This window comes from Cynocephalus volans, chromosome 9, assembly GCF_027409185.1.
Source record: "Cynocephalus volans isolate mCynVol1 chromosome 9, mCynVol1.pri, whole genome shotgun sequence".
Lineage (NCBI taxonomy): Eukaryota > Metazoa > Chordata > Mammalia > Dermoptera > Cynocephalidae > Cynocephalus > Cynocephalus volans.
The window spans coordinates 137881716-137901696 of record NC_084468.1 but is presented as its reverse complement, the minus strand read 5'-3'; the positions used below and the strand labels follow the sequence as shown (position 1 = coordinate 137901696).

General features: G+C 34.1%; 1 protein-coding gene across 1 annotated transcript; it reads right to left on the bottom strand.

Moving 5' to 3' along the window:
• Positions 1-1568: 1568 nt before the first annotated feature.
• TDO2 (tryptophan 2,3-dioxygenase) lies at positions 1569-17780 on the bottom strand. The gene is made up of 12 exons (XM_063108525.1): positions 17746-17780; positions 17425-17530; positions 16405-16495; positions 13821-13891; positions 13560-13687; positions 11024-11210; positions 9684-9791; positions 6826-6937; positions 5580-5637; positions 4136-4215; positions 3347-3437; positions 1569-1722 (listed from the first exon to the last, which is right to left on the bottom strand). The coding sequence occupies exons 1-12, from the start codon at positions 17778-17780 to the stop codon at positions 1569-1571; spliced, it is 1221 nt and encodes a 406-aa protein (XP_062964595.1).
• Positions 17781-19981: the final 2201 nt, after the last annotated feature.

The window sequence follows — 19981 nt, the reverse complement described above, 5'->3', positions numbered from 1 at the left end:
CTAAGAAACATCGATGTAAAGAACCAAATCCAATCACTCTGTATTCTAAAAGAGTGCTAAACCTTGAGAAATAGCATTTACTCCAAGATTCCAAAAGATTTTGGTGGCAAAACAGCTATGAACATATTTCTTCGTTACTTATGAGTAAAAGCAAAGATTATAAAAGAAGTTCTTTTATCCCCACATAGATAGGAAACTGGGGCTTCAATTGTGTTTGTAACAGAGTGGATTGTTTAATAAATGACAGAGCCAAAATTTGCTCTCAAGCGTGCTGATTTCAAAGCTAGTGTCTTTAGACACCATGCTGTTTGCCTCTGTACTTTTTCAGCTTAACCACTATCTGGTACTATGTATACACACACACAAACACACAAAAGTGATGTAGGCAAGAACAATTATATGTAATTTAGAGACAAGCTAGATGATATGATTCTTATAAGAAAAAACTTGTAATTAAAATCAATAACTTACTGCTTGCTAGCTATAATCACTCTAGGTCAAGGTTGATGTACTCTTTAGATTCATTTGATAATATTATGTACTCCTTCCCATAAAAGAAACTTAACTAAGTATTACCAATATCCTGGCCAAGCTAGAAAAAGAAGAATAAAACTCATGTCTGATCTAAACTCTTAGTCTAATACTTTTAATTAGAAATGAACTGGATCGCTGTTAGTCTGTTTACGTGTCCCTTCCTCTGGAAAGACTATCCTTCTTTGAGGGAACTTGTTCCTACCTCAATTCTGCCATGCAGTAAAGTTGACTCTACCTCTGAGACCACAAGCATTAAAACTGGGGAAAAGAGCACCTTTGCCCTTCTGTGAGCCCAAAGGTTCTGGAAGCTGGGGCCCAGCCAGAGGAAGAAGCTTGACTATGACAGGAAAGAATAACGTTACCGAGACAAAAAGGATCCTCATAGTTTCCCAGAAATATATTATTCCAGGAATTGGATCCAGTGCCTGTGGCATCAGAGTTCCTGGGCTCTCTTTTAAGGTTTGTTGGACAATGCTTCTTTGAATTCTATGAGCTAGTGGAGTAATTATCCAATAAATCCCCTCTAATCAAGATTCAGATAGATTTCTGTCATTGGACATCAAGATTCCTAACAAATACAAGCAATGTTTCAAAAACAATACACGGCAAAAGACAAATTTTACTATTTATAAAAATTTTGTTTAATTAAGTCTGTGCAGAATGACATGGTTTATTGTATAAAATATTTGAAATAAGTGAAGTTGACAAGCTTATAAAGTATGAAACAATGAGATAATGATTACATTGAGTAGCTACATTAAGGTAAGTATCAGGAAATTTTATTTTAAATAGGAAAATACCTTATGTACAATGTTAAGATTTAATAGTTATTTCTCATCATAATGCTCAATCTGATATCATCTTAACATCATAAAAGGTAATAAAATTATTTTCAGAATTGAATCAGAACAACCCAGGACTGAACTATGTATGTACATACATTACATTAAGACTCTTTGTATACTCATGAAAATTCATAGAAAATCAAAAACAGACTGAGAAATCAATGTTCTTCATAGATTTCGCAGATGATTTTATTCAGATTCATCACTGCTGAAGTAGGAGCTATCGCAGTATTCAGCCGTGTAAAGGAATTTGTGAATGATGGGGTTCATCTTTGGTATCCAGTGTCGGGGAACCAGGTATGTTGAAAGGTTAAATAGGTCTACAAACACCTTGTACCTGTCACTGGAAAAACACATTTATGCAGATGTTTTAGATTTGTTAACATGAAATATTTAAAATTTTCCATACCAATTTCATTTACCAGATAATATTTTCCATAAATAATTAGTATTCAATATTGCAATTATATTACTTTATATATTATATATTGTATCATATATATATTATATTGGATATTATGTAGTATTAGCTTTAAGACTGCTTAGTTTTTATTTCCTATTCAAAGTTTATGCCCATAAAACAGTATTTTGTGTTTTGGTTGGTCCAGATAAAAATCCAGAGTCTTATTCTTGTCACACTACCTTTCTAATGACAAAGGTGTGTTCTCATTTCTTTCTTCTAAAGGATGGTATGCAAAGTAATATATTTAAGGCACATGAGTTTTTAGTCACTCATTGAAATATATTTTCCAACTGCAAAGTAGCTGCAAGCAACTGCCATGAAGGGATTAATAAATTGGAATACCATCTTAGAGTCATAATAAATGTCTATAAGAGTGGTTTTAACATTAAAATAGCTTTTGTGTTTATTCATCAACTATTTTAACTATTGAAGTTTTATAGAGGAAGAACATTATTGCCTTTAAAGTCAAATAAATCTGGGTTCAAATCCTTGTTCTGTCACCTACAACCTGTGGGATCTTGGACAAGTTGTTTAAACCTCAGTGCCCCCGTTTGTAACTCTGTGAAATGAAAGCTATACTTCCTTCCACTGGCCAGGCCTTTGGGAAGATTCAATGAGATAACGACACAGTAGAAATGCTGATTGTGGTCTTTGTTCCTCCCACACACTGCTGTGTGTGCTCACTGTGTACAATCATTAACTCATGCTTACAGAATTGATTCCTAGAGAAAGTGAAAATGTGTAAAAATGGTAAAAATTTGAACCTGTGTGCTTCATAAATGAGCCAATCTGGTAGTAAGAGTAGGGATAAAAGCAATGCATTTAAAGAATTTGGGGGACTAAACGTGAGTATCTAATTTAGTCTTGAGCTGATTCTTCTTTTCCTACAGACCATGTAAGTTTGCCAGGTTCCTGGCATATCTATCTATTCATCTATTTATAATACTGTGAATATTAAATAAAATAAAAATGTAAATGCCTTAGAAAATTTCCTAGCATGTTTTACACCCTCAATAAATGTTCACCTCTTTCCTTGTAAACACTATGAAAAGGGCAGCCTTTGGAGCAGATGGAATTAGTTTTATGATATAAAATAGAGTCACATTGGGAAATCAGAAACTACTTTAGCCATGTCATTCATCTAGCCAAGAAGACATTAGTGGAATTAATGAGAAAAATTTTAATCTAGTCAAAACTTGAGCCAGAATGGGTTGAAGACTTTTCTGCCTAATACTGTTAACTCTTTCATGGCCTCACAAGTCATGCAAAAAGTACTGTGCCCCTTTTTTTGTCACAGGATCAAAATAATGAAGTTCTATGATTAAAAATTTTATCAGTTATTTCCAAAGGGTCCAGTGGAATATAATAATCTAACTACAAATGTGCTGTTAGCAGTTCAGACAAGAGCAAGTATAAATAGCTTTTCCTTGATAATGTACGTATATAGAGAAACAAAGAATTAGTGACCTACACCAAGATGAAAAGGAGGATTTCCCTCACCTACCTCACAGTTGAGCGCAGATATTGGTAGCCTGAGGACCCACCAGTACCAGCTTTGCTGCCCAGCATTCTGTGCACCATGCACACGTGGTTGTCTAGGCAAACACACAAATTTACTCCATTAGTTCCACAATGTTCTAAAAACAAAGGATGGTAATGATTATTGCTTCTGAGGAAAGGATGACACCATATCACTTAGCCATAGGGAAGGCTCACATGTGAGGTGTGAGAGCCAGATGAGCCAGTCAGGTTGCCTAGCACCCCACCGGGTGCTGCAGACACTGCAGGCTACATGCACTTTCCTCCAGCTATCGTCACATTTAGCCCATGCACACCATAGGAGAGAGCAGGGCCATGCTGTGACTTCATGAACCCTCGCCACTTTTGCCTTTATGAGTCCCTTCCTTCATTTAAAAGAAACAAGAACTATTAAAATTATATTTCAAATCTGCATTGGCAAAAGGATGAATATATTGCTACTATATAGTAAAACATTTTCTTTGACCTAAAGTTCATTTTTTCTTCTGATCAAATAAATCAAAACATATTCATGAGCAACACCCAAAAGTATGGTGGGCCCTAGGCACCGTGCCACTTGGGCACTGTGCCTCTTGGGCACACTAGATAAGCTGGCCCTGTGAAAGAGTAACTGCCAAGCTGATTTGTATAAAAGAGCTCACCCTCACACAGGAGGAAGGAGACGGGAGAGAGGGCCTCACACTATAGAAGGAGAAAGGGGGCAAAGGAACAGGATGAGGAGAGAAAGAATATGGGGGTGGGGGAAAGGACTTACATCTCCATTTGGTCATGAGTGTGTCTATGTCCATGAGAGAAGTCAGCAGCTGAAAAGGGATCTGGAACCTAGGTTCTTCCCTAAAGAAAAAAGCAATAGGAAGAAGAAATCTACTCAAGCAAATCCAGTGTGTTAGGAAGAACTTGAGTTTTACAATCAGTTCGCCCAGGAAACAAATGCCAACTCTGCCTCTTAGGTTCTGTGACACCTTTGGATTACTCTCTCAATCTCAGTTTCTTCATCACAGAGATGGGGGCAGTACTGCTTGCAGTGTTTGTTTGAAGTCTAGAATCTTCTATGTAATGTATATAAAGTGACCAGTGTCATACCTACATTGATTCTTATTAGAAGGAAGACACATACACCATCTTAGAAGATTTCACAGCTAACAATGGTCAAAAAGCTTCTTTTATGCAAAGATATTAAAACACAAAAAGAAAGACTGCTTTTTATTTCCTCTAATGTATTCTTTCCCTTTTTTCATCAAATTCTTCAGCTTTCTAAGTACATTTCTACGTAGTACGTATAAGCCTGACTAGCATACATTTACTTATTGTTTAGGGAAAGATGCAAAAGATCTTGTTTATGTAGCCATTCTGGAGAAAGATTTGAGAGGATTCAAAAAATATAATAAACACACAGAAGTACGACATCCTGTAAATTATAGGTATTTGAAGCCATTCTGTTTATGTGCTATTCATTGTTCTGACAAATTTAATTCATGAACCATGAAGATGGGAACTTCATCCACATGGAGTAAGAGTAGGTGGACATTTAAGGAACGCCTCAAACATTTGAGACACTGAAAACAACTTTACTTGAAATTGCTGAATAAATAGAACAACAGTCAATAAGGTGTTTTCAGTTCATCTATTCATTTTCATTTTATAAAACAAGAATAACCCTACAACATTGTTTAATGACAAAACACCTTTCATGACGGAGTATCTGAGATTAAACTTTGGCTTGTTACGACACAAGGTCACATAATATTTTACAGATTTTAATAAGAAAGGATATTTGATTAATTTGAGTGTGTATGTGATTAATCTGCTACAGGGATAAAGGTATACCCTTACTATTTAAAAGAAAAAGAAAAAGCTCTTGAAATATCACTAATAATTATTTTCTAAGTTTTCACCGATAACTAAATAACTATATTAAACTATGATTGCAATTTATAAGCTCTCATAGGTGATATGCTATGCATATTCACTCCTTAATTTTATTTATTTATTTATTTATTTGACCGGTAAGGGGATCGCAACCCTCAGCACAGTGTGGTCTGCACCACGCTCAGCCAGTGAGTGCACCGGCCATCCCTATATAGGATCCGAACCCGCGGCCTCAGCACTATCAGTGCTGCACTCTCCTGAGTGAGCCACGGGGCCGGCCCCACTCCTTAGTTTTAACTTTCACCTCCCCTCTTCTGATTTGCTTTTACCTGTAAAAATATATCATCAATGCCCCCTGAAGTGCTCTGTATGACATTCGTCTTTCACCTGCAAAATACATATCAAATTTTAATTTATTAGGTAATTTAGGGCATATATTAATTTGCTATCATCACCTTAAATAATTAACTAGTTTATATGTTTAGAAAGCAATGTAAGTTTTAGTTTAAATTTTTTATCCCTTAGCTTGAATTTGGAAACCTATCATTTAAAACATTATCTTAACATTGTATTCTAAAAGACAAACTAAAAAAATGCATACTTTAATTTTTCTAAACCTTTGGATGTCATGTTAGGAGAACCTGATATGGAAAATACTTAACTTCCAGGATGAAACATATTTTCCAAGTAAAATAGTATGATGAATTACTTTTCAGAAAGTTAAAAAAGATTCATTCCAAGCATCATTTGAAAGTATTTTTCTCTGATTCACGTAAAAGTAGTTTACTTGGCTTTCAGGAGCATAACAATTACATAAAATCACATACATGTGCTCTAACGGAAGACTTTCTTCCTAGCTGCAGGAAAATAATATTTTGCTATTCTTTACCGAAGTTTAAAAAAAAACAAAGAAAAAAACTGAGGCTAACAACCTTAAAGCTTATAAAATCTACTACTAATTTTCTGTATTACCATGTCTTGTACCGGTATTATAAAAATTAATTTTTATGCCTATTCTGCCTATTTTCAGAAAGGTTTTGAAATACTTTACAATAAAAGTTCTAATTCAAAATGGACACGAAAGTTTTAAAAAGGTAAGAGAGAAGAGATAAATAATGAAGGTACTGATATTACTGATGAATTCGTCAGGAAATAATAGCTCTCTATCAGTTGTACCAAAGTCTAAATGCGTGCTTTTCCTGGTCGGCCTGGGACGCATTTCCTCGACCAAGCCACACTTTTTCTCACAGTAGTTATTCCTTCCTTCTTTTACCTCTATCATAGTATTTATAATTACAATGATTTGTCTTTATATCTGCCCCTTTTAGGCTGTGAGTTAACTTCCTCATATCTGACACAACTATGAAAGATTTTACCAATGTCTTTGAAATAAATTGGGCATAGAAACCTGTTAACATAGAATTATCATAGATAATATTTACCCAATTCTTGTTTCCATAGGTAAATTATCAATTTTTATTGAATTTCCCCCAAGTAAAGCTTGATCGTCTTATAAAATTATATTTTAATCTCATACTCATACATTCCAGGGATCCTTAGAATAAAAATATCTACCTTTACTAAGGAGATGTTCATGACGTTTCTCATCAAATAAGGATAGTAACACCTCTTTTTGTTTCTGAAATTCAGCCATCTGTTCCTCTTTTTCCTCTGACTCTTCGTTAGCCTTTAGGAAAAATGCTGCATTAATATTTCCCCCAAAATACTGGATTCCTATTTTAGAAAACTTTGCCTATGAGAAAGAGACTCGCAGTTGCAGAAACAGTGTACTTGGAGTATTTACCAAATCATCTAATGTATAATTCGGAAATTATGTCACAAGAAGGAACTGTCCACATACTCACTGGTTCTATACTTTCATTTAACTTTAAATGATTTGTTAATTTCAAATATTCTCTTCATAAATATTATGAGAAATTGACCCTGATGGACAAAATTGGAAGTAACCAGAAATGATTAATAGTGACCTAATTTTAAACAGCAATTACTTAACACAGGAAGTAAAGTAATTCCACTTGGGAAAACTTAAGAATTCCTAGTCAGAACTGTTAACTTTATTGAAATTCCATATTCTTTATTGCATTCTGTAAATAAAGTTTCTTACCTATTTTTCACTCTTACATTTTATTCATTTGATATCTATTGATTGGCTTAAGGAAATTCTTATTTTTTTTGCTTATAACACATGCTGTACTTACAACTAAATTAATTGTGCAGGAGCAAATTAGTTAACCCAGTTATTTGCATTTCATCAGAACAACCACACTGTGTGGTAAGAAACTGTTTGCATATTATTGACAATTATCCATTTATTCAATAAATGTCATATTAAGGTGAAAGAGATAAGATTGTGAGCAAAAATGGAGTCCCTTGATCTCATACAGGTTATTATCTGGTGAGAATAAGACATTGAACAAATAATCACCCAAGCATTAAGCTGCAACCTCATACAGGAGCACTATTAATGACATAATGACTTGTACAAAGGGGTCAGAAAAGATCTTTCTAAAGATGTTTTCCTTGAGCCAAGACCTGAAGAATGGGAAAGAGTTACCTGGGGAAGAGTTACCTAGGGAAGCACATTCCAAGCCCAGAGGAGAACACATCAAAAGACTGTGGTGGTAAATTCAAAGAGCTAAACCCAGCTAACAAAAGAAACTCAGTATGGCTGGACCACATGAGATCATTAAAAGCCTTATAGACCATGTTGAGGTTTTTACTTTCATCCTGAAAACAATAGGTAGACATCAAAAGGCTTTAAGCATTTTGAAAAGATGACTCAAACTGCAATTTGGAGGAAAAATTGGAATGGAGCCACACTGGGAGGATAGGTGAGAGACTATGACTTTAGTGCAGGTGAAGAACAAGGGAAGTTTGCATTTGAGTGGTGTTGGTAGACAAAAGAAAGATATCTGAGAGCTATTTAGAAGTAAAATTAGTAGGATTTGGTGATATCTTGAAGAAGTGGTTGAGGAAGAGAGAGGTGCCAAAAACACTTATATGTGTCTGACGTGACAAACTAGATGGATTATAGGAGAAAAACTTCTTTAACTCAGAGAAAATCAAGTTGATAAGAGAGTGAATGGAAGGGAAAATTTTCTAAGTTTGGTTTTATTGGTGTGTTTCTGAGAGGACCAGGGGGAAATATGAAGTAGGGTGTTAAATATATGACCTGAAATCTAAGGAAATATCTAAATTAGAGATAAATGTTTGAGAATTTGGGGAGAATAAGTAGATGTTAAAGCTGTTAAAGCAATGGGTATGAATGAGATCATCTAATGAGAGAATATAGAGATACAGCAGAAAGGATCTAAGCCAATGCATTGTGAAACCCCACTATATGTTGGCCCGAGAGAGAAATAAGATCTAGTAGAGGAGACAGAGAAATAAGGGCCAGAGAATGAGAGAAGACATAATGGTGTGTACCAAATCCAAGCGAAAAGAATGCTGAAAAAAAATAAGTAGTCATTTGTACTGAATGCTGCTGGGAGGCCAAGTAAAATTAAGATTAAAAAGTGGTCATTGAATTTACGTCCATGGAGGCCATTTATGAATGATGGTGCAAGAAGACATACCAGAGTGGGTTGAGGATTAGATGAGAGATAAAGAAATAATTATTCTAACTACCTTTCTAAATGCTTTACAAATACTAATTTTATTTCATACTCATAGTAGTCCTCTGAAGTAGATATGAATATATATATATGTGTATATATATATATATTTTTTTAACCAATGATAAAAGTCAGGCAAAGAGAGGTTACATAACTTCTTTACTGTCATAGTTATTAGGAAGTAGAGGTGGAATTTGAACACAGGCAGTGTGATTTCAAAGTCCATGCTTTAAGCACTACCTGATACACCCTCTCAAGATACAGGATTTAAGCAACTCTTTCAAGAAATTTAGTCACAAAGATAGGATGTGAGACCTGGTAACTTGAGGGAAATAAGGAATCAATGGTATTTTTTAAGTGAAGAAAATTGAAATTGTCTGAGAATCAATAGAAAGGATCCAGCAAACATACGAAAGTGAAAGGGAAGTTGTATAGTTAAATACAACTTGCATTTAGTTGTACAGCTAAAAGGACCTTGGCTAGTCCTTTGTGTGCCTAGTTCTGCTTATAATTGATCATAATATGGAATTTTCAGTAGAAGTGAAAAAAGTCTATTAATCTCAGCTATTTATCATAGACAAAATCTTGCCTGCAATGAATGCCTTAATTTAGTATAATTTTTATTGCACATAAAGAAAATTAAATCAATAAGGTAATATATTTCAAGAAAATACATTTGTGAAAGAAAAAGAATATAAGAAAAATGAAAGATTAAGAGCACTGTAAAAAATTGTTAAAATGAAATTCCTAGTAGTTCTGTTGTAGTAAATTTATATTAACTTCTGGCATCATAAATACCTGAATCCTTGTAAATTCCTCTTCCAGGCCTTTGATGATATTTTTTTCAAACTTTCCCCAGAAATTAAATCCATGTAGCTCTAAACCTGGTGTTCTTTCCAGCCATGCCTTTAAGGAAATATTATTTTTTAAGTGAATACATGGTAAAATTTAAAATATGTAAAATACATTGTAACTAACATTTATAAACTTGAAACACAAAATCTTTAAGGCTTTGAGAAGTTTGTGCTACAAGATTTTTATTGGTAAATATTCTTTCTTTCCTTTCAATTTCTTCGTTTATAAAATAGCAATTAATATATTTCATTTTCTTAATCTCTAGGGCAATCATCATTAATAATGTTTATTCTTAATTTCTTAAGATATACATTATTATAGAAATACCAATTATATTCTAGAAATCAATGAACATATCTAAATATTGTTTTAATGATGCCTGCTGGTTTATTCCCCAAATACCTTATGTCTTAGGAGCTAGAGAAATGATGGCGTGTATAAAATATAATCTCTTCTAAATTCAGGGGTATTGTATACTTAGCAACTTTGTAGTTAACTAACCACGCAATTGTTTTAAGATTCCGCAAGACTTTTTAATCTAGAAATAAAACAATTGTGCACCACTGTGGGTTCTCATTTAACCTATATTTAGTTTTAAAATTAGCTTTGTGATTCTTTCTTTCCCTATCTTTATAAGCCATTATATGGCATTATATATATAAACTTGTTCCACATTTAGAATAACCAGGGATTAATTAGCTACATCCAATTCACAAAAATAACAGTTTAATTTACAAAAGAAAAAGTTTTGTGAAGGAAATCAAGATAATACAATTCTCATTTAATAATTTACCTATGAAGAAATGAATTAATGATTCCTACACCCCTAAAAAATCTGGATATGAAAGGGGGGAAATGTGAAGAGTATATTCTTAATAATTTAGTTTAATTAAGGAAAATGCCCCAAAAGGAGAAATTTTCAATTACAAAACATTTTAAGAAAAAAAGCTCATTGAGTAATTAGCTACACTCTAAAAATCAGCTAATTAAATGTTGCTGAGTCAAGATGTTTAAAAGAACTGTTAATGAGAGGATGAAGTTATTAAATATTAACATGCAATTGATTATATAAATATTTCTGAAGTTCTCAAAAAGGTTCTTTATATTTTAAATATTTTAATAAGTTGAGTTTACAAGTATAACTATTTTTATAAATTCCTTCTGTTCTTATTTACAATGAATGTAACCCAACTTTGATATGACACTTAAAATTTTGATTTAGCAGAAGCTAAATTAACAAGAAGTACTGAGTTGAACCTTAGAAACAATATGAGAGCATATACCTCCACTAGTTGCAGAAGTGATTTTTCCTGCTCAGATTTAAGAAGCAGTTCATTATCTTCTCCTCTGAAGTTATCACGATAATGTCTTCTGTTGTAAGGGACTCTCATACTCTGAAGAACACCTATCTTGTTTTCCAGTAGTCGGAATTGCAAACTCTGGAAGCCTGATGCTGGAGATAAGTACTCTCTTTGAAAATAAACGTAGGGAGGGAAGAGAAGAGAAAGGAAGAGATGCATTGACATTGTAGATCACAGTAACAGTTTCTTCTATTGTGTGGGGGTGTCAGTTTTACTCTTCTAGATATCCCTGAGAACAGACACACACAACTGCCTAGAGTTGGACCTTACCATTTGGCTCTTATTGAAATAAGTAAAATGAGCTACTTAAGCAACATTGTTGCTGTCAATAAACTTGAAGTTGGAAAGCTTGTATAGTTGTGAAGCCTCATATATGTTTAATATATGTAACGTACATTTTAATATAATATATTATGTGTATTATATAAATTTACCATAAGTATATTTTGAACCAATAGCATATATGTACATGTGTTTGTGTATGTGCATATATATGTGCACGTATGTGTGTGTAATTGCATATGTGTCTATTTAATTTTTTTCTAAGTTAAAGGCAAGTGGACACTGGGCAATTTTTTTTATTCCACAGTGCCAAAAGATTCATTATGCATATGATTTAATCCCTCACACAAGTTATATTCTTGGATATTATCATTAATCTTACTACTAACTATTATTATGAGCACCAGTGAGATAATACAAGTTGTGTCTCTGTCTGATTTCAATATCAGGGTGATGGTGGCCTCATGAATGAGTTTAGCAGAATGGCCTGTTTTTCAATTTTTTGCAATAGCTTGAAAAGGATTGGTGTTAAGTCTTCTTTAATGATTTGGTAGAATTAAGCTGTGAAGCCATCTGGTCCTGGGCTTATTTTTTTGTTGGGAGACTGTTGACTACTGTGTCAGTTGTGTTGCTTATTACTGGTGTAAAACAGATAGGATGTTGCACAGACAATTAAAAAATGTTATTACTCCCACCCCACAAACCACCCAAACTCATAATGTCTTCGCCCAATCCTATTTCCTGAAGTGTTTCCCCTATGTTTTCCACTATAGTTTTGTAGTTTCAGGTCTCATACTTAAGTCTTAATTCATTTTGAGTTGATTTGGGTATATGGTGAGAGATGCAGGTCTAGTTTCATTCTTCTGTATATGGATGTCCCATTTTCCCAACACCATTTATTGAAGAGGCAGTCTTTTCCCCAATTATGTTCTTGGTGCCTTTGTCAAAGATCAGTTGACTGTAAGTCCATGGGTTGATTTCTAAGTTCTCTACTTTGTTCCATTGGTCCTAGTGTCTATTTTTATGCCAGTACCATGCTGTTCTGGTTACTATAGCTTTGTAGTATAGTCCAAAGTCAGGAAGTGTTATGCCTCCAGCTTTATTTATTTATTTGTTTATTGCTCATGATTGCTTTGCCTATTTGGGGTCTTTTGTTGTTCCATATGAATTTTAGGATTGTTTTATTCTATTTCTGTGAAGAATGTCATTGGTATTTTGATGGAGATTGCATTAAATCTGTAGATTGCTTTGGGAAGTATGGACATTATCACAATGTTGATTCTTCCAATCCAAGGGCATGGAATGTATTTTCACCTTTTGTGTCTTCTTTAATTTCTTTCAGTAGTGATTTGTAGTTCTCATTGTAGAGATCTTTCATGTCCTTGGTTAAATTGATTCCTAGGCTTGTTTTTTTTTTTTGTGACTACTGTAGATGGGCTTACTTTCTTGATTTCTCTTTATGTTAGTTCATTACTGGAGAATATAAATGCAACTGATTTGGGGGCATTGATTTTATATCCTGCAATATTACTGAAATTATTAATCAGCTTTAAGAGTTCTTCGATAGAGTCTTTAGGTTTTTCAATACATAGGCTCATGTCAACTGCAAGCAAGCATAGTTTGACTTCATCTTGTCCAATATGGATGCCCTTAATTTCTTTCTCTTACCTGATTGCTCTGGCTAGTACTTCCAATACTATGTTAAACAGGAGTGGTGACAGTGGGTGTCCTTGTCTTGTTCCTGTTCTTAAGGGAAAAGCCTTTAGTTTTTCCCCATTCAGCATGATATTGGCATTAGGCTTGTCATTTTAGCCATTTTGCTTAGTTGTCTAAAATCCTTTTTAGAGAAAAATAGGGCATGCAACTATGAACTAAAATTAATTGATTATACAAGGGATCTTCAAAAATCTCATGGAAAAACTCACATTATCTTTTAATTCTATTTTTCCATGAACATTCTGAAGTATCATTGTATTATGTTTGTATGCAAAATTGAGTGATGACATGTTTTTAGTAACTTCTCAAACACTTTGTTATTGAAGATCCTCAAGTGTTTATTAGTGACAAAGTGTCAGTAGAACAGATTCCTGTCACACAAGACACAATTCTCCTTTCACTTCACCAGAATGAGAAGGTAAACCCCACTGCATTTTTTTTAAATGCCACAGGTACACACCTGAAGTCATTGAAGTCCAAGGCTGTCATTGTATCCAGAATGGAAAACTGCTGCACTAGTAGTTTAAGGATCACTGCCACTCGATGCATCCGAGTAACAACCTTAAGCATATTCCTTTCATCTCTGACCTGAAGATTGAGAAATAAAGCACTGAGCAATCAATTCTGATTTCTAGATGATGCAAAATAAACTATAATCGACAATGCATTTCTCTCAATTTTATCCCTGTTTTAAAGCCAGTATAGTGACATAACAACTTACATGGCCATTCTGAAAGAGCTCTCGAACAGAATCTAATTCCCAGAGGATTTGCTTAAACCAGAGTTCATAAGCTGTAATAAGAAAATCATTGTCAGTTGGAAAGTTATGGGAACCTCTCTGATCATAATTGAAAGACATGGTTAAAATACTGAAAGAAAAATAAAAATGTAATATTAAAATCAATAAATGTAAATATAGTCCTGTTTTATGCTAGAAATAAATATTAGTGTTAAAGTTACAATAGCCTCTTTTCGCTGAATGTTTTAGTACACCAGTTACCCATACACTTTTATATTTATTATTGTTACACTGTTTCCTCTCAACGAACAAATTGTTTAGGTCTTTTAGACTAGAACACATAACCCAATTCTGACTTCCTATATGGAAGCTGGACGTGTGTGGGGAAGCAGAAGTGGTGATCAACTTTAACTATAAACTGAGAAATTAATATGAGAGTTCACTAACATAAATGAAAAAATGTGGGGTTTTAAGATCTCAAAATTTTAAAGCTAAGTAACTTAAAATGCACTGTTTTGTTTGTTTGTATGTTTTTATTTGTGAAAACCTAGCAACTCATGGGCTCGGGACAAATGGGAAAGTGGCCAGCTGTTCGTGGTAAAACAATAATGGCAAAACTTCATATGTATCTCACAAGTAATTCCCAGGGGCACCTCTATTGCAATTTATTGAGCATTATCCAGTATAATTCTTTCAGAATACTCATTTGAGACCAAGGCTATTTATTTAAACCTAATTCTGCCACAGCATTCCTGTTGAAAGATTTGGGCAAGGCCCTTTACTGTGAGTTTCCTTTCTCCTTTTTCCTTTCTCGTCAAACAATAAAACTGCCATTAAAGAAAAGTGATATAGCATGGCGTATTGGAAGAATCAGAGTTGGAATCAACCTATCTGAAATTACTAACAACGTCAATCGGGGTGAAAAAATTTTCCTTAACTTCACTCATTTGTGAAATGGTCTAACAGTTTCTCATCTTCAAGTGGAAGCCTAGGATTCAAAATCTTAAGACTACTTAAGCACTATGATAGGCATGGATAGATATTTTTAATCCTTTGTGTTACTAGACTATTCATGGCAAGCATAAATGGTCCTCCTCATTAGCTTTCCTTCCCATAGTATTTTAAGCCCCTAGAAACTAAGAACTTTGTCATTTTCATCTATCTTCTCTCAGTACCTGGCACAGTGTTTGGTATGAGGTAAACACTGGGTGGTTACTTTATATGGGTAAATTAAATAGCCAATGTAATAATTACATGAGCATAGAAAGTCAATAATCTTAGAGAACTCTAGTGCATTCTATTTGGTTCTGTCATATGGGTAAAGGCTATGTTTCTGTACTGATTAGGGAAATCCAAGCATAATTTTAAATTACATTTAAGGAGACTTTTGGGGATCTAACTTTCATATTTGGACAAAGAGCAAATCAAATATTTGTTGATCAGTTTATGCATATCTTTTTCAGATTTAATCTTAGGTAGCTAGTCCTATGACCCACTGCCTACATGCTGTCACTAAAGAATGGAAGGAAAGAGTCTCTATCGAATGATAGCTTCCATTTGTAGCATGCTAAGTATGTGCTATACTTTGGTCTAATTGATTCATGCACATTATCTCATTCCATCTTCACAAGAACTCTGTGAGAACATACAATAATTCTCTCCATTTTACAGATGAGGAAGTGAAGGTCCAGAGACCTAAGTGACTTGACCAAAGGTCACCCAATTCATAATGGTTGAGATGAGATTCTTAATTGGTACTACTATTCCATGATTTCTCTCTGATTGATTTTGCCTTGGTATAGCTACCAATAAAAATGTAAAAACAGGAGAAGTAACACATCAATTCAGTTGTAGGGAATTTATCATTTTAACCAGTCAGTGAGGCAAGAGCCCATTTGAAGAAAGGACAGAAAGAACTGGTAGGAAAGGTGAACATGTCCAGATGAGGGGCACTGACCAGCATGAGCTACCGGGTCCCGGTCAGCCAGAGAACAGTATTACAGCACAGACAGCCTAGAAAGGCCTTAGGGTAAATGTTCTTAATATTTTGGGGTCACAGACCTTTTTAAAATACATATTCATGAAAATTTGCACAAAATTTTGGAATTCAGGGATCTTCTAAACTTCTAAAAACCACCACCCAGAAGTTAAAAATCTGGAGACATACATTTTAGACAATATTTACATTTTTGTTTAGCACTAAATTTTTATAGGATTACATAAATATACAATAAATTTAACTGATCTATTTCTTGAAAACAGTTTTTTTAGTGTTCCCAGTTGAGAAACAGTAACATCTTAGCTTGCAAATTCTTTGTGAAATTCCAAGAGATGACCAGTCCCCTTGGAATTAAAGACAAAGTTAACATCTTACTTGACCCAGTTAGCAGTGAAGTAACATAAAGAAAACTGTTATAAATTCCAGAAATGGGTCCTATGAGAATTTATTTGGCAAGGATAATTCCTTGATCTTTCACCATATCATGGTTAAAAGAATGCTGCTTTCCTCATTATTGATGAGAAATGCCTTTGGAATAGTTATCGTTCAACCTTTTGTGCAACTTACCTTGATGAGTTATGATAAAAAGATGTTCATCATGGATTTTATTTCCTTTTATTTCACTTTGAAGTTCTTGTGCATTTAAAACTTTTTCCAACTTTAAATGAAAAATAGAAAGATTGATTTTGAAATTGCAGAACTTGGTTTTTTACCAACTTTAAGAAGTCGAATACAATACTGGAAAAGGTCCCCCAGAGTCCCCAATTCTCAGAAACCAATCTGTTTTCTTTTAAACAATGAATGAGTCTCCTCATAAAGAGTGAGTTGAATTTATGATTTTTATTCTTCTCAGGAAAAATATTTTTGGAAAGATGTTATCATAAATACTATCATAATATTTGAGAAGTCATATTCTTTCTATCTTATTAAACGAACATGACAAAAGCTTGAAAACTTGCTTGGCTGCCATTTATTCCCCTAAAGACCCTAAAGAGTCTATTCTAAGATCACAACATTCTTTATCAGTTTGTCCTGAGAAACCCATCGATGAAAGCATTTTGCTTATCTCCTTGCTTCTTGAAAAAAAAAAGAAGACAAACAGGCTTAAATTTAGCCCAGAATAATCTCAGAAAATCTCATTTGTTAATCTCTCTCTTTTATTGACTTATGATTTCAAGAAAATTCACAGTGTCCCTTTAACACCTCTACTTTATGATAAGGGACTTAAAAAAGAAGTTGTTTGAGGTGCATTTACATATAGGCTGGCTTATTGACCGTGTCATATTTATACAAATTGTGCAATGCCTGCCAGTGATCTACACTATTCTTATTTATAATCTTCTGCCCAGATTCTGGTTCCTTTGCTTTTACTGTACTACCTCTGCCGGAGCCGAGAATTTTCACCTGAGACTCATGAATTGTTTTAAAGAAAGTTTAAATAGCATTAATTTGTATTAATATGGATATCCTCAGGTCCAGAAAGCTACTGTTGACTGAGAAAAACAAAGCAAAACATGAAAATGTTACTGAGCAGAATTTAGTGCTTAACCATGCAAGCTAAGCCCTGTGAAGACCCTGAGGACTTACGTGCAGGTAGTTCCCATAGATCAGTCCTCCTTTGCTGGCTCTGTTCACACCGGTTTGTGATTTATCTTTTTCACTGCCTTCTACAGACAGTTTTTTAAAAGCATATCTACAGATTTAATAAATTAGAAGAAAAAATAGAGTTTGAGAAAACACAGTTTAACAATATTTGTGATTGAAATTTGCTTATCGCTCATTTTGTTTAGAGTATATTATTAAACAAAAGGTGACAGTTTCCAATACTCTCTAAATCCAGCAATTAAAATGTTCATAATTGGCACTTCCAAGAGCCTAACCCCACTTAGAATAGAGGTAAATACTCACCCGAGGTTGTTTCCTAAAAAAGTACACCCACTCATGGCGAAAAAGCAGTCTGAGAAGCACGGAGGTTTGACCTTAGATGGGTGATATGACTGGGCTTCCCAGATGTTCTACCACTGCCTTTTGTGTATCGGCTTACCCTGCACCACCCAATCAGCCCTCTTGTACTTCTCTCTAGGTTCTCATTGGTACAGAGTGTAACCTCTGCAAACTTCAGCGTGGATTTACCTTGGGCACAGTTTGCTTGCTAGCAGAGTGAGTATTCTGAATCATTTGACTTTCCACGTTGTGCTTTTATAAACAAAGTAACAAATATCAAATAAGTCAACAGAGATGAAGATTTTTCAGAAGAATCACATATAATTATTCAATTCCAAGAACACATTTGACATAGTGTTAGAATACGTAAGATGACAAGTTTGTGAAAAACATATATTTATTTTCTCAAATTTGAATATTCTTACGACTAAGCCAAAAACTGAGCTTGAATGTCTCTGGAGAAAAAATTCACTGAATAACAGAGGCTGGGCACATGCTAAAGCCCACTTTCACTCTATCATCAAAGTTCTTCTGGCCTACGTCTCATCTAATAATTAGCAACAATTAAACTCCCAATACATTGTGTTGGAATTTAATGAACATTTTTAGTTTACTGTCCACCTGTGGCATACCAGTGGCAGGGTAGTGGGAGTCATCCTCACTGTCGTACATTGTCTACAGAGAATTTAAAAACAATAATAGCCACGTACCCACAATTCTAAACAATGTCAGTGATAGAATATTCTTCCTAGAAACATTATTTGTTGGTCTAAGTTCTACACAATTGCTTTGAGGACTATTTAGCCAAAACAAAAGCTCCTTTGCCCTGTCCTTAATATACTAGGAACTTTACATAGAGACAGCATTTCCCATTTATTTCACCATCTAAAATGATAGATTTTTATCTAATTTACCAACATAATTAGAAGTGAAAAACTTCATTTCTAGTCTTGACTCTACCACTAACTGTGTGATATGGGAAAAATTGACTTAACTTTTGTATATACCAATTTCCTCACCAGAAGAAATGAAGGTGCTTAAATTGATTCTAATTTTGGAGGTCTTGATCCAACCTAAAATCCTGATTTTATTACTGTATAATAAATTATAACGCTTAATGCAAATCATGACCAATTTGGGGCCTAAAAGGGACCCTAAAAAAACCATCTAATCAGTTCATAAGTAAAAATACTGAAAAGTTGAGAGATGTAATAACTATTTTTTCCTCAGGTATGTAGTAAAAGAATATGAAAAATAAATCAAGAATATTAAAACCAAAACTTCTGTCTCTAGTTCTTTCTATGTGATTTCTAAGGTTAGGATATAGAAAAGAACTGAGCCTGTCAGAGTAGAGAAAGGAGAAGAATTAGCAGAAACTTGTGCTGGGCTAAATGTAGAAAGTGAATAGGAATTTACAAAAATTATTCCTTCAGCCATCACAGCATTAGTTTGTACAAAACACCACATGCAATCTATTGTAAAATGTTACATTTTATTTTTTAATCTACCTCTCAAGGCTCAGAACTGCTGCAACATGTCCCCCCGGCCCCCGCCACCAGCACCTGCCAACCCAGTTGCTCACATTTTTCTTACTCAATAGTTATAGATTGTGGTAGGCACAGAAACAGTGAACTGATCGGTGAGTTCTCATGGATAAATGTCTCAACATCCTATTTTTCAAGGGATAATTATGAAAAAACTAGGTACCTTTAAAAAAATTTTTTTATTTAATTTAATTTTTTTTTTGGTGGGGGACAATGTTTTGTTTCTATACATGCATATACTTGTACAATCATACACTAAGGCTAGATAGCATAATTTTACACCTTCTTTAAAAACCGTAGAGGAATCCCCAGTTGTTCACTACATTGACCTCAATAACGCATTTATTTTGGCTTTTCCTCTATGCCTTTCTCTCAACCTCCCTACTCCCTTACTACTTTTTTCTGAGAACACTCCCAAATAAATCCCTTTCCTTTAAGTCCTTGTCTCAGGCTCTGCTTTGGAGGAAGCCAAGCTAACATATCGATCTCTTATTCATCATGAGATATAAGACATTTAGGAACTGAATGGTTACTTTAACTTTTCTAAAGATTTTTCCTTTCCAAGCAAAGAAGTGTCTGTAAACATAGCAGCCATTCAATAAACTTTAATGGTAGTAAATAAGTTACCATTTGTTGTATGAAATAGTTTTTGCGGT